This window comes from Phascolarctos cinereus, unplaced genomic scaffold (assembly GCF_003287225.1).
Source record: "Phascolarctos cinereus isolate Bilbo 61053 unplaced genomic scaffold, phaCin_HiC Scaffold_2;HRSCAF=192, whole genome shotgun sequence".
Lineage (NCBI taxonomy): Eukaryota > Metazoa > Chordata > Mammalia > Diprotodontia > Phascolarctidae > Phascolarctos > Phascolarctos cinereus.
The window spans coordinates 192761518-192777576 of NW_027555625.1; the positions used below are offsets into that span (position 1 = coordinate 192761518).

A 16059-nucleotide genomic window follows, 5' to 3' on the forward strand; every position below is an offset into this window, starting at 1 on the left:
ATGAAGTCCAGGAGCAGGGCCCAGCCTAAGCAAAGGCTGAGAGGTGGGAGATAGGATGCCAAGTTTAGAGGAACAGCAAATAGGCCAGTTTGGTTGGAATGTAGTCTGTGTGAAGAGGAGTAGTGTACAAGAAGTTGAAAAATTCTTAATAAAACTTTTTCTAAAAAAGTAAAAGAAACTCCTAGTTCTGAACAAAGTTGCTAAAAATGTTTTTTGTAGAGATTTAGGGATTACAAAGCACTTAGGGATTTTGATTAATGCTTGGAAGAACTCTGAACCCGGATATTCTGGTTACTATTGATTGGTGGCACAATGGATAGAGTGCTGGGCCTGGAGTCTTTAAGAATTCAGACCTGGTCTCAGATACTTACTAGCTATGTGGCCTTGGGTGAGTTACTTAACCCTGTTTGCCTCAGTTTCCTCATCTGTAAAATGAGCTGGAGAAGCGAATGGCAAATCACTCTAGTATATGCCAAGAAAACCCCAAACAGGGTCATGAAGAGTCAGACATGACTGAAAAACAACAGTTGATAATATTACTATGTTCTTGGAATATTCAATCAAGAAGCATTTGTCAAATGCTCACTATGTTCTAAGTACTGTGCTGAACACTCATGTTAGAAAGACAAAAATAATTTTTGCCATCAGGAGCTTACTTTCTTATTCTATGCTTATTGCTTCTGAAATCAACTTTTTTTTTTAGGCAATTGGGGTTAAATGATGAAATCATCTTTTAAGCAACATTGCAATTTAATAACAAAATTACTTGTCAAATTTAGGGAAAAGCCCCTTCAAATTGACATTGCTTAATGTTTGCAGATACCTGAATGAGATGCCTGAGAGTGTGGTATAGAGAGTAGGGCTTAGTTAGGAATACTTGGGCTCAAGTCCTTTCTCTGATACATGCTAACTCTGTGACCGTAGGCAAGTCATTGAACATTTCGTAAGAAGAAATGACCTCAAGGCTACAAATTACTAAGGATTTTTTTTGGGGGGGGGAGGGAAGACAAGGGAGGTTAATTTGCATTGTGGAAGGACTTTCCATACTGGGAGTTCCTTATGCCTATGAAATCACATGTCTGGACAGGCTTGGGGAAATGACACATAGTATGAGCATTTACGTTTGAGAGGGGGTGGTGGTGGTGATGGTGGCTAGAATTCATTCAACTGGTCTTTTTTTTTAAAAAAGAAATCATTGGATAGAGGAAGACCTTCAGAGAACTGGGCATGTCCCTTTCTTTATGGAAAGACGTGAACAAGGATATTGAACTAACTATATGGGAAAATGTGGAGAAGTGGCCATCTTTATTCTGGGAGGCAGTGCCACATGGATGAGATCCCAGATACCTTGAAATATCGAAGATCATTGAATTGAAAATATTCTTTGCTATTTTGAGGAATCTGTGATTTCATTTTTATGTGGCTCTGCTAAAGATTCTTTCCACTGATAAAGATTCCAGTGCCTTTATACTTATACATTGTCCCTGAAAATGAAACCCCAAACACCCCTCATTCCTTGGTGGTCCATTCTATGTGGTTGAACTTGCTTAGGCTGGTCTTCAGGTGTTGGACTACATGCCAATCAATCCTTTGGCCTCTACCTGAAGACTTTTCAGATAGGTAGGATCTGCTAGAGATTGTACTTTGCTGGTAAAGCTTTCAGGATCACCTCCATAGTGTGATGGGGATCTAGAGGAGGACGGCCCCAGAGAGCCAAAAGAGAAAAATAAAATAAAACAACTGTTCTTTGTATTTATAATGCTAAGACAAATTTTCCATTTTGTTTGATCTGACACCTACTCTTACCTATACCTTTTTAGGATAGGCTTTATTGTTCCACATGGTTAGGTTCCACATGGTATAGAATATCTGCCTCCTCGATATGGAGGTAAATCACCTGGAGGACAGAGTGTTTCAGTGTGTAGATTTGAATAGGAAAAAAACACTTGCCATGTGAGAGATTGTTTACATACGACTCATAAGGAATTTATCATTGATTGATATTTACTGAATGCACTCATGGTTGAGTCATGACCATGAATTGGGGATTTGGGAGGTTGGTTGTTTATCAAAGATAAACTTCCAAGAAATTTCCAATCAAGTTCAAAGCAAAATTTCTCAGGTATACTTTAGTTTCAGAATAAAACTTTCAAATAATTGAATATATAACTTTATGAAAAGATATGAATAACAATACTGAACAATATGGAAAAATATGGAGGAATTTCTGTCTACATTGTTAGAAGCAATGCCCATATTGATGAAACTACAGATACATTAAAACATAGAAAATCACTGGAATGGAAATATTCTTTGATACTTTGAGATTTCCATGATTTAAAACTAGGAGAACAATATAGGGAAACCAAAATTTGAAATTGAATCTTAATTTTCTCCTACTTATTTTTATGGTTAATTTCTTAAGAAGGTTTCAAGTGTGTCTGTTCTTCTTTTCGAATTATAGACTGATGAAGATGGAGTTCTCCTGGTACCTGGTAGTGAATGGGCGATTTTCAGACTGGCACATCCTGGGGTAGTCACTCAAATAGAGATAGACACACATCATTTTAAAGGTAAATGAAATTCCATTAGTATATGCACTGAAGGAATTGAGGGGATTAGGACAGCAAATGGTTAATTGTGGGAAATGAGTGAACCACACTGACTCCATCTTGTGACTCAATTCTGGAGCTAGCTCAGTTCTCTTTTCTATTCAGTTATGGGTCTAGACCAATTTCTGTCTTGTGAGAAAGCTTTATTCAATTAAGGGAACATGGGAAAACTTGCATCGTTTGACTCTAGCCCTGCATGGCTGGGAAGCTGGATCACCTCTACCCTTAACCAAGGACCTAGTTTATGCTGACCAGAAACCCAGTCAGATACAAAGATTGATGCAAGGAGTTTTCTCACAATTGTACCTCTCAAGCAACGCATATGTCTTATCTGAAAACTGGCCCCATACTAATCAATCAGTTATTGTTTTCATGTTTCTTTGATCGTTTACAGACACTTGGAAGGGGGAGAGTGGGACACCCTTTTTTCTGAATTCAGGGAATTATACCTGTTTGTTTACTCCCTCCCAGCTTGGAAAGTCCCTAATTTTTCCTACAATTAGAAATCAGATTATCCATGTTGTATTGTTTCCTCTTAATTAATTGGTCTTATTTGATTATTTTTAATGTATAAAAATCTGTCTTCCTCTGTATTTGGGATCTAGCCCTAAGCTGAGGAAGGGGCCTGGCCCAATTTGTTAGGTAATTGGCATGCATTGCTTAATAATCGAAATGATCGGAAGCTCAGACCTTTGTTTCCTCAGTCATTTCATCTTTCACTTGCCATAGCATGTAAGCATTATTAATAATTGTCTGCACAGAAATTTCAAATGTGCCATTTGTGTTTTCCAGGCAAAGCACAAACATTGCAATTGGTAGCATTCCTTGTAATTAAGACATGGAAACTGACATCTCAAAATGACTCTCTGTGTGCCCTGAAGGGTATTAATATTATTTCTGGTATTAATAATATGTTTATCAACTAGAGAGTTGAGTTCAGGTCCCATCTCTGACATCCTGACTGGAAAACCCACTTAATCTTTCAGTGTCTTAGTCAACTCCCTAAGACTATACATTTCAGAGAAGGTATTGATGTGCTTTGCTGGAGGGAATTTCTGCAGCAGGAGTTTAGTCACTGGTGTTCCTAGTACTTATGGAATTTCATGTCTAGTGGGGCAGAAAAACCCTAATTCATACATTTCTGTAATGCTTCCTGCCCCACTGTCACTTTTTATGGTCTCTAGTACCGTGGAAAGAACCACAGAACAGTCTGATCCTCCTCCCTCCCCCCTTCTAACACCAGACTCTGGGTATCAAATGGGTGAGGTTGTTACAGACTCCTCTTTCTCTGGGGCAACCCCCTCCAACCACAGAGGACCCTTTCCCTGTAAAAGTGGGAATTCACAAAGGACCTCATATCAGCCATTTATACCTTAGTGCAAATGTAAGTCACTGTGTTCTCCCTCCAAAGGATATATACATTTTAAGTCTTGTCTCAAGTTGTGGAATAAAAGGATTTATCTTCCTGGATAAAGGAATCTCAGGTATCAGTAGGGATTGGGGAAAAGAAGGTATTTTGGTAGTCGGCAGGGAAGTTCCTCTACCATTTCATATTGGATGTCCTACAGACATTTCAAATTCAACATGTCCGAAACAGAACTCATTATCTTTTGACCCAACTCCCTTGAATCTTTCTGCCCAACTTCCCTCCATTCCTTCTAAACTTTTCTTTTTCTGTCAGCACTACCATTCTTCTAGTTTCCAAGGTTCTCAACTCCAGCATTATACATTATCCCAGCATTATTATTTGGGCTTCCTGAGGTTGGAGGGCCTGGAGGCAGGTTAAGGAGTGATGGGACTTCCTATTACTTTTCTTTAAGTTTCTCTGAGAGTTTAACAGGGAGGGCCTTGTTTTATAAGGAGCTGGATTTCAGATAGGCAGTAATGAAAAGAGCATTGGAATTTGGTATCATAAGACTTGGATTTGAATCCTGGATCTACTATTTATTGCATGGGTGACCTTGGGCGTGTTCCTTAACTTTTCTGAGCCTCAGTTTCTTCATCTGTAAAGTGGGGGAATTGGATTGGATGATTTCTAAGGACCCTTTCAGGTCCAAATCCCATGATTTATTTTTTCTTTTCTTTTCTTTTTTTTGCCAGGCAAGGGAGTTAAGTGACTTGCCCAGGGTCACACAGCTAGTAAGTGTTATATGTCTGAGGCAGGATTTGAACTCAGGTCTTCCTGACTCCAGGGCTAGTGCTCTTATCCACTGTGCCACCTAACTGCCTCAGTCTTATGATTTCTTACTACCTCCTATGGACTCGGATTTGTATCCCAGCTTTGTTATTTTTTAATTGTGTACCTTCTATAAACCTCTTATCTCTGGTTCTTAGTTTCCCCTTATATAAAATGAAAAGGTCAGTCTATGTGATCTTCATGGTTCCAAAACTCTGACTTTTTGACTTCTGAAGGGCTCTGTGAAGAAGAAGATGACCATAATCCCAACTTTAAGCCCCCCTTCTAAGATGGGCGTAATGCACAAGAAAATCAGTCTCAGGGTTGGGAGGGACTACAGAATTCATATAGACTTGTAGGGTAATTAGAAGATGGTGCTTCACACAAAAATATTGGGGTCCCCTTTCCTAGGTCCTCTTCTCCTACATACACAGCTCCCACAAAAGCCCTAATAATTGAGAGAGATTCTGGACAAATATAGACTATGGCAGAACACTGTGAAACCCTTGACTACAGTGTACTTTGTTCATGCAGGATATTTGTTATCATAACCCTATATATCTTATTTTATTGTCACATTAGGAAATATGATGCCACCATGAAAATATTTTCCCAGCTTCATGATAATTTCCAGATGTGCCACATAGCAGCACACGAGTGATTAAATTGTAGGCTAGGAAGTTTATTAAACACATTCCACCTTCAAAGACAGAATATTATTCATTTAAACTTAATGTGCCTGACAATTAGCATATGTCAGGCCATCCCTCATGCCTTAGAAAAACATATCCTCATTTATTCTTCGAGGCAATGGCAGCTTGGGCATATACTGGGTGACTTACTTTGAAAATTCTCTGTGTACTCTTTTTTTCTCTCCTCTCTCTCTCTCTCTCATTCCCTAGCTCAAATTCAAGCCATGGAAAGATACCTTGCCTTGCCTTGCAGCAAAAAGGTTTGTGTCTGACATCAGCAAGAACTCTGCATTTATGGCTAAGTACGATACTGCCTATGTCTCCATTCTCTTCTATTAGGGAATTACCCAGATACCTGCAAACTTGATGGTTGTGTTCTAACGAGTCCAGAGGAAGAAGAAGGCATTTTGCAAAAGTGGCATTTACCAAATGTCAAGTGGAAACCACTGCTTTCTGTCACAAAGGTGAGTGACTGATGTAGACGTTGTTTGTTCACCAAATGGATAGGATAGCACAGGCAAGTCGTTGGCCAAAATGCCTGTTTTGGGAGAAATTGTGACTTGACCTCAGATCTCTCCTGTGCAGTGAAGTTGAACATCAATTAATCAACAAGAACTTATTAAGGACCTAAGTACTGTATTGGGGGAATTATATACAGAAAAGGAAGCAATCCCTAATTTTAAGAAGCTTACATTCTAATGGGAGATGGCAAACTCACCTATGAATATATACAGAATAAATGCAAAGAAGGAATGGAACAGGTATTTATTCAGCATCTACCATGTGCCAGGCACTATGTTAAGCAATTTACAAATATTATCTCATTTGATCCTCACAACAACCCTGGTAGACAGATGCTATTATTCTCCACATTTTACAGCAGAGGAAACTGAGTCAAATAGAGGTTAAATGACTTGCCTAAGGTCATAAAGCTAGTAGGTGTTTGAGTCCAGACTTGAGCTCAGGTCTTCCTGACTGCCACCTAGCTATTGCCTCTTAAAGAGAATGATGTAAAGAGAATAATTGGATAGCGAGTTTTTTAGATTAACTTTGAATAGCGATGTCCATTTAGAAATTTATGTAATTAATTGATGAGCACATAGTAGGTTCTGGATTTCTTCAATGGATTTGTGATCTCATGAGTGAGAACTCTTCCCTCCTAGAGGCAGCTTGGTAGTGAAGTAGATAGTGCTGGACCCAGAGTTAGAAAGACCCGAATTCAAATCTAGCTTCAAATACTTGCTATGTGACCTTGGGCAAGTCAAATAATGTCTGGCTGCTTCAGTTCTTCAACTGTAAAATGGGGAGAATAAATAACACCTACCTCCCAGGATTGTTGTGAGGATCGGATGAGTTAATATTTGTCAAGTGCTTAGCTCTTAATAAATGTTTCTTCTTTCCTTCCTCCTCTTCCTTCTCCCTCTTCTCCCCCTTCTTCCTCTCCTTCTCCTTCTCTTCATCATTTCCTTCCTCCTCCTTTTCTTCCTTCTCCTCTTCTCTCCTTCCCTGTCTCCATGGCTCTAAAACCAAAACGGGCTCTGGGAATGCTTCCCTTTAACCCTTCCTCTCTCCATCTTACCCCCACCCCAACCCCACTGGGTAGCTCCTCTGACCTCTACTTGAGAGGAAGTCAGGAGTTTTTCTCAGGAGCTAAGATGGAATTAACCAGACCTTAGATCTGGCAGGCATTTGAAAAATTTACGTTTGGATGCCTTGTGGTAAAAATGAATTGGGCACTCTCCACGTTCTAAGTAGCTCTAAATTTATGATCCTATTCTAATGGAGGGCTGGGAAATGACTCTGAGAATGTCAATCATGGACAGAGAGAGACTCATCCCAAGCCAGACTATTCCCACCTTCGGAAAGGTATACAAAAGGATCTATTGTCCACCCAGCCAGTGAACAATGAACCAGGGTGGGGTAAGAATTCCACCTAGACACGTGGTCTACATGAGGTAAATTTTTGGGCAAGTTCAGAAACGTCCTTGAGAGACTGGGCTTTGAATGAGGAGACAGAAAGGGAAAAAACCCCTCTATGCCGCCCCCTCCCTGATATTAATATAAAAAAAATAATCATTTCTCTCAAAACTATCAGCCATGTTCTCACCAGGGTTTCTGTTGTCCTCGGTTCTCTTCCTCAGCTGTCGTCCAACAAGAGGCATCTCTTTGATAGTGTTGCTCTCCAGCTGCAGAATGTCATCACCCATGTAAAAATTACCATTGCTCCAGATGGGGGACTGAGCCGGCTTTGTTTGCGGGGCTTCCCCAGCTCCATTTGCCTTCTACGGCCCAGTGAAGGAGTGTTGTCCTCCAGATGATTCCCTGTGATTGTGCCTTTGATGGCAATGAGTTCTACCTTCAAAATCACATGAAATTGGAATAGTAGTTAAATGTTAAGCGCTGCGGTAACATGCTTTCTTGCAACATTTTGAACACCTGGACCTTTAGAAACGTTTGTGCTTTCAGATTGAGATGATTCCTGGTGACATAATAAAACATTCCCCCCCCCCCAAAAGATTCATGTACTCTGGATGAATGTGTAAACTTTGGCTATCTTAGAAGGAAGCTGTTTTCATGTAAGTGGGAATGTAATATGAGGCTCTGTAAGGGAGTTTTCTTTTTCATTTATTGTAGTTGTACAGTTGTTTTTTAGTTGTATTCGACTCTTCGTGACCCCATAGACAATAGCATGGAGATATTGTCCATGGGGTTTTCTTGGCCGTGATGCTGGAGTGGTTATTTCCTTCTCCAGTGGATTGAGGCAAAAAGAAGTTAAGCGACTTGCTCAGGGTTACACAGCTAGTGTCTGAGGCCAGATTTGAACTCAGGTCTTCCTGACTGTAGGCCACCTATTTGCCTCTTTTTCACTTATAGAAAATATATAATTATGGAATACTTTCATTTCATAATTTATACACATATGTGTATGTATTTGTATGTACATAATTCATTCATTCAACAAACATTAAATATGGTCTGGAGACAGGAGCCTGGGTTTCAAGTTCCATTTCTGACATTTTGCTGGCACTTATCTTCATGGAGCTTATGGTCAAAAGTATTTGAGTGGAGTTTATGTTTGATTCAACAAAGTCAGTGAGAAAGTAATGGTTTTGGAACCAGAAGGCCTGGGTTCAAATCCTGGACTTGTCACTTGCTTACCTGTATGACATATGGATAAGTCATTTAACATCTATGGGTCTCAGTTTCCTCATCTTTAAAATGAGGGAGTTGGAATAGATGGATTCTCAGGTCCCTTCCAAATCTATGCCTATGGAACCAATTGTCTGTATAACACTGGCACTTCTGTTTAGAGAAGAAAATGGTGGTGGTGATGATGATGATGATGATAACAATAACTAGTATTTATAGAGTGCTTTAAGGTTTGCAAAGCGCTTTACATGTGTTAACTCATTTGTTTGTTACAAAAACCCCATGAGTTAGGTGTTTATTATATCCATTTTGCAGATCAATTAACAAAGGCACAGAGGGCTTAAATGACTTGCCCAGGATAATTCAGCTAGTAAGATGTCTGGACAGGATTCAAACTCAGGTCTTCCACACTACATACTGTACTCTATCCACTGATCCACCTAGTTGCCTAGAAGGCTAGATAGGCCTTTTCCTTCAAAGCAGCTTGGTGAGGAAAATAGTTATCTGGAGGTTATTTTTGAGGCAACGAAACCAGTGACAACTCTATACCTTGGCAGCAGAAGACAAAAATCCCAGCCTTGATATGTAGTATCTGTGTAACCCTCGGCAAGGTACTTTTTGAGCCTCAATTTATTAATCTGTAGAATGGGGGCAGTAATTCTTATTCTTTGTGCCTCATAGGGTTGTCATTCATTCACTCCTTCACTCACTACTTATTAAGAGCCTACACTATGTGTCTGGCACTATTCTAGGCACTATGGTACAAAGACAAAGAAATTACACAATCTCTGCATGGAGATACTTACATTTTATTGGGGGAGCTTCCATTCAACTGATGAAGAAAGTGTTTCTAAAACTCTAATGTGCTATAAAATTTGAGTAAGGTATCTGTTAAGTTGTGTGACATCTCAGATGACTGAGAACTACACGAGTGAGTACTGAACAACTACTGCTTATAAGCTATGAACTACTTCAGTGGACAGGATGTCATTGATGTCGGTATTTATTTCCTCCCTTGGAACAGAACATAACCCACTCCTTTTAATCTGGGTGATTTCTTGCACAATTTTCCCATGGAGCCTTCACAAAGCATTTGCCCAATGTGCTGGAAGCAGGGGTGTGCTGGTATAAATGCTTACAGGGAGAATTTAACAATTGGCACCCATGAGCTGGATGGATTTAGCTCCGATAACATCCCTAACCATCGAGGTCTTTCTGCATTGTGTTGACCTTCCAGTGCCATACTTGAGCTATTTATCTGGCACCCCTATCTCTCAATATATGATCAGGCTACTGCCTGATCTGACAACCCATTTCCAAGATACTATTCCTCATGCTATTCATTGTGGGTAGGTCATAATTGACAACATCCTGAAATTTACTCAATCCCACATACCCTCTCCATTGCCCTCTGCTTCATGCATAATTTCTGTTTCTTTAGAACTCAGTTCTGAAGAATCTGTTCTTTGAATTCATTTTAGCCTATGGAAAATGATATATTTGTTTAATACAACAAACATCATGCATTATCCACCTACATACAAGTCATTATGCTAGGTGCTAGAGAGATACAAAGACAACAAACACATCCAAACATTCCCTGCCACAAGATGTTTGCATTCTACTTTAAAAAGAAAAATTAGAATGACTTGTCCACTTATTCCTAAAGGTAGGTTATCTCTGGGCAGAGGCAAAAAGGATTTGAATTCTAGTTTTGGTACTATGTGTCAACAGGCAATTATAACATGAAACTTAACTTGAAAATTAGGTTTATTACAAGAGAAATAAGCATGCATGTGGAACCCCAAGAGTTCACAATCCATACAGAAGTTTGTATATTTATGAGAGTAGGACAACAGGAGGAGGCGAAACACAGATCTCCACCTAAAGGGGCATGGCTTAGGAGGAGGAAAGTGTGCAGTAGTAAAGGTGGGAAAAGAACAAAACCTCTCCTCAAGGGAAGGAGCAAAGACATGGCAAAAGCCAGATTCTTTTCTCTTGGGAACTGCTAGGCCATGAAGATAGCATGGTCTGCTTATCTACCAGGGTCCCAGCTACACAAGCAGTTTCTCAGCCTAGTGCAGACTGACTGGTACCTATCTTGACTTCCAAGGACACACGAGGAATCCGGCTTTGGGTGCAAACAGCACATTATGACAAAGCTCAGGGACTTTGACACATTCAGGGTCTCCTGCACACTCTGGATCCAGTGTTTCTGGAAAATATGCCACCTAAGTCAACAAGTTCAGGGGACCCCTTAAAAATGTGAAAGGTCTTGGGAAAGTGATTTTTTCTTTCTGGGCTTCAGATGAGGGGTAGGACTAGATGAACTTTTAGGCCTCTTCCAAGTCAATCTATGATCCTCTCTGAATCACAGGATTTTAGAACTCTAAGGAACCTTAGATGTTATCTATTCTGGACCCTCCATTCTACAGAAGAGGAAATTGAGGCCCTAAAAGGGCAAATGACTTATTCAAAGTCACTGAAGCACATGAGAGGCAGAACCAGAAACAGACTTCAAGAAGTCAGTTTGGAAGCATCAGACCATTTTTCTGTCTCAGGAAAGTCACTGCCCTGGTTTGCTGAGACAGGTGATCTTGGCTCAAGTCTGAACAAAAGGGAAGTTTCAAACAGATGAAGTTCACTGTCTTTGGTCATCATTGTGAACACAGCTCAGGACCTCTTCTCTCTCAATCTGGACTCATCCTAGTTCTTGACAGTCATTCTATTGATTTCCCAATAGCCCCAGATTTCCTCTGTTTTGCAGCTTTGTTCTTCCCCAGACAGTACAAGGAAAGGAGCACTAATCTTGGGGGACAGAAAATCTGGGCACTTAATACTGATGTGACCTTGGAAAGTCATTTAATTTCTCTGTGCTTCACTTCCCTCTTTTAAAAAATGAGGGATAGAGAAATTGGATTAAATATCTGATTTTTAAAATTTCTTCCAGAGGGAGGATAGACTAGCCCAAAGGCTGAGAGTACCTAAGATTGCCAAATTAGGTTTAGTTCCAAACTGAGCTCACTTCCCTGTGCACCAACACTGTCGGGCTCAGAGAATCACTGATGTAGAACTGGAAGGGGCATTAGAAGTCAACCTTCTCCTTTTTGTTGTTGTTGTTGTTTGGTTGTTTTAGTTGTGTCTGACTCTTCCTGACCCCATTGAGGTTTTCTTGGTAAAGATACTGGAGTGGTTTGTCTTTTCCTTCTCCAGCTCATTTTACAGATGAAGAAACTGAGGCAAACGGGTAAGTGACTTGCCCAGAGTCACACAGCTAGTACTAGTAAGTGTCTGAAGTAAAATTTGAACTAGGGTCTTCCTGACTCCAGGCCAGGCACTCTATCCACTGACATTAATTAGCTGCCTCTCTTTTTACATATGAGGAAACTGAGGCCTAGAGAGGAGAATGATTTGCCCAGGGTCACGCTGGTATTAGGCAGTCAAGATGTGGACCAAGGTCCAAAGTTTCCAAGTTCAACGCTCTTTGCAGGGCACCTCCCTGTCTCTTCCTCCAGTTCGAATCGGCTCCATTACCATCTGGCAGTGTGACCAGGAGCAAGCCACATCTCCATTTCAGGCCTCCGTGTCCCCACCTAGTGGGACGGTAGGGAATTGGACCAGACGACCTATGAGAACTCCTTTCTTGTGCTAAATCCTACCACCTGCGCCTTCCATCCCTCTCCTCCCCCCATCCCCATCCTTTTCCACCTCTCTCCACCCCCTCTCAAGGGTTCCTCTTCTTTCTCTTTCTCTACCTAGGCTGTCCCACCCGAGCAAGCGGTCACAATCGCTCCTAGCCCGCGTCAATGCCCGGCCCACAGGGGCGGGGACAGGTGGGAGTCTAGGTACAGCGGTCACTACCCTAGCCTGACCGCCAGACCTGTTACCACCCGAGATCCCACCTGGCCGCGGCATCCTGCGCAGCTGCTGCGGCCGGGGAGCGGATTTGCAGGCAAGAGAAAGTCCTCCCCAGCCCTGGGGGCTCACCCCACGGCCGCAGGCATGAAGTGATGCTCCAGGGACCAGAGTCTCAGGCGCTGCTCTGCTCCTACTGCTAGATAACTTGAGTCTCCTGCTCTCTGACCCCCAGTCCACCTAGAGAGAGAAGGCAAGAAAAGCCAAGGAAAAGTCGAAGCCCAGACCAACCTCTCCAAACCGCTTCTTGGAGAGAGCTGCCTTCACTGGTGCACCTCACTCAGAACCTTACTATCCCCTGGACCTCCGCCCCCACGAAGGGCTGGGGGCTGCAGGGCAGGGGAAAGGTCCCTTCCCGAGGTACATGTCTCTTAGTTGATTGGATAGTTGGCCTCCCCTTCCCCACCCACCATGGGCACCCGGGGACCCTGCTGCTCTTACAACCTGTTGGACACCACTCCAGCCAAGACCATCCTGGTGTACTGTAACGGAGACAAGTTCTACGTGGGCAAGAAGTTTGTGATCAATCGCAAGCGGGTCCCCAGCTTTGAAGCCTTGATGACTCAGTTGAATGAGAAGGTGGCAGTACCCTTCGGAGTGAGGCGGCTCTACACGCCTTGTCACGGACATCTGGTCCAGGACCTGGAGGAGCTACAGCAAGGGGGCAGATATGTAGCAGCTGGGAGAGAAAGGTTCAGGAAACTGGAGTAAGTCGGCGTGTGTGTGTGTGTGTGTGTGTGTGTGTGTGTGTGTGTGTGTGTGTGTGTGTGTGTGTGTGTGTGTGTGTGTGGTGGGGGGGGAGGAGGGAGTAAGTAGACAGAAGAGAGTGACTGGATCAAATAGATCAGCAGTGTCCTGGGGATTGAAGGAGAGTCTAGACATTGCTGGCTTCAGCTTTGTTCCTCAGTAAGGGAACTGCTTAGGGAAAATATTTAACCACCTGGATTGTGTCAAATATACACTACTGAGCTAGGATTAAGAGCTGGAAGAGACTTTAGAGGTCATCTAGTCCAATCCTCTCATTGAACTCATCAGAAAAATGAGGCTGGGGAGAGGGAAAGTGACAATATGAGAGTAAAGAAGGTGGACTGGGATTTGAGCCCATTTAACAGATAAGAAAAATGAGGGGGGAAAGAAGTGACATGTAACTAGGAAGTCAGACTGGGATTTGAGCCCATGTCTTTCCATCTGATGATCTTTCTCTTAATATTCTATGATAACACATATTCAACTCTCTAATAGTGAGGATTGTTAAGTCTCACTGTCAGTTTATTTTGTTGTTGTTGTTCAATATTGACTCCATTTGGGATTTTCTTGGCAAAGCTACTGGAGTGTTTTACCATTTTCTTCTCCAGCTCATTTTACAGATGAGGAAACTGAGGCAAACGGGATTAAGTGACTTGACTAGGGTCACACAACTAGTAAGTGTCTGAGGCCAGATTTGAACTCATGAAGATGAGTCTTCCTGACTCCAGGCTGCCCCAAATCTTTTCCTCTCTATTTTCTTTATGTCTCCTTTCTCATAATAATAATAGTTCTCATTTATACAGTGCTTCACAAAGTGCTTTCCTCACCACAGTCCTTTAAAATACCACTCAAAACTCACCCATAACCTTCCCTGATTATCCTGACTCCTCTCTAATGATTGCTTAGCACACGTTGACAAATAGACTGCAGTGTAATGTTGCCAAATATTGTCTCTTCAATTGAACTTCAATTGGATAAAGCTGGGAATCATTTCACTTGCTTCTACAGTGTTCCACAGGTTCTGACTTCTTATCATCATCAAGAATCCTCAATTTCCACAATCTATAAAATATGAGGTTGGACTAGATGATCCCTAGGGTCCCTTTTACATCCTATTTTCTCCTACACCTTTGACATTGAGTATTGTATATCCCATTTACTTTCAACATTTTATGACTCTAACCAGTGAGTAGCATAGCCTAAGGAAAGTGTATTGGACTTATATCAGACCTGAGTTGGAATCTTGGTTCTGCTGTTTATAATTCAGGTTATCTTGGGCAAGTTACTTTTCCATTCTGAGCCTCCCTTTCCTCATCTACAAATTGAATGTAATTCTTGCTGCTGTCAAATTCACAGGGTTAAGGGGTGTGTGTGTGTGTGTGTGTGCGCACGTGTGTGTGTGTGATGCTTAGAAAACTACAAAGCAGTTCAACGTAAAGTGTAGAACATAAGTTATCTATCAGCAAGAATTTATTAAGTAGGCACTTAATAAATTATCTTTTACTCTATTAATACAGTACTTCCCACTTTATGACATGTTGTTTCATTTGATTTTGTTTCTGCCCTACTTTCTGGTGGTTTTTTTTAATAGCTCACTTTTTTTGGGGTCCAATATGCTTTCAAAGAAAAGACTGTAAGGAATTTATTTTCTCATCCTTCCAAAAATGTTTTCCAGATAAGGAGAAAATGGGATCTAATGGCAGCGTTTCAAGCTGAAACCTTCTCCCCCATCCCAGTCATTTATTGAGTTGTAAGTGGAATATTAACATCCCTCTGTCCCATTTAATCCAACCCAATTCAATATGTATTTATTGTGAGATGCAACATGACATGGGAAAAAGAGTGATGGATTTGAAGTCAGAGGACCTGGATTTAAAACCTGGTTCTACCACTTTTTATCTAGACAAATTACTTAAGTTGTCTAGGCCTCAGTTTACTTATCTGTAAAAGGAGAGGGGTTGGATTTAGGTGACCTCTAAGAACTCTTCCAGCTTTAAATCTAGGATCCCAAGTGCCGACTATGTGCTAGGTGCTGGGAGTAAAAAAAGACAAAATGGAAAATGGTTTCTGCCCTCAAGGAGCTTACATTATACTGGGATAATACAAAATATAATTTAATAAATATATACCTAATAATCTGAGAAGGTGGGAGAGGGCACAAACCATTAGGGAAATGGGGAAAAGCTCCTTATTGAGCCTTGAGGGAAACTAGATTTGAAGAGGCAGTGATGAGGAGTGCATTCCAGGCACAGGGAATGATCTTCTCAGAAGTGGTGATGGAATGCAAAATTCAGCCAAGAGAAGCTGTGAGCAGAAACAAAGATGCTATCAGTAGTGCAACAAGATGGATGCCATAAACTTAAAACAGTGGCAATGTGAGGTGTGAGTGGAGGTATATGTTGCAATGGAAAACTAAGAGGACTGAGTATAGCAGACAAGTCAAATTGACCTCTCTGTGCCTCAGTTTTCCTCATCTGTAAACTTGTTGGACAAGTGATTTCAAAAGTGTTTTCTAGGTCTGACATTCTGTGATTCCATGGAAAAGGAAACAGAATCTTGTCTATGGATGAGATGTGTATGACCTTGGAGTCCTCTTCATAGATTCATAGCTTTATAATATTTGCATGCTTGGCAGAACTGGGATTTGAACCCAGGTCTCTTAATTCCTGGTCCAGAGCTCTTTATACCATAGATTGCTTCCATTCTTCATGAGCAAGCAATACTGACCTTGAAGAGGAACTCCAGCATTTATAGTGATTTTTTCTTA

At 41.3% G+C, this 16059-nt stretch overlaps 2 protein-coding genes across 5 annotated transcripts in view; both read left to right on the forward strand.

Moving 5' to 3' along the window:
- Positions 1-7995, forward strand: part of ALLC (allantoicase) — a 42312-nt gene extending 34317 nt beyond the window's left edge. For both annotated transcript variants that reach the window (XM_078149753.1, XM_078149754.1), the window contains 3 exons: positions 2465-2573; positions 5820-5944; positions 7622-7995. In XM_078149753.1, the coding sequence (XP_078005879.1) occupies positions 2465-2573; positions 5820-5944; positions 7622-7798 (411 nt within the window). In that variant the 3' untranslated portion in view covers positions 7799-7995. The remainder of the gene's footprint in view (positions 1-2464; positions 2574-5819; positions 5945-7621) is intronic.
- A 4467-nt stretch (positions 7996-12462) lies between these two features.
- The window catches only part of DCDC2C (doublecortin domain containing 2C), a 184875-nt gene continuing 181278 nt past the window's right edge, over positions 12463-16059 (forward strand). For 2 of the 3 annotated variants that reach the window (XM_078149064.1, XM_078149066.1), the window contains exon 1: positions 12463-13252. In XM_078149064.1, coding sequence (XP_078005190.1) covers positions 12957-13252 — 296 coding nt within the window. In that variant the 5' untranslated portion in view covers positions 12463-12956. The remainder of the gene's footprint in view (positions 13253-16059) is intronic. The other variant, XM_078149065.1, reaches the window with a different exon arrangement.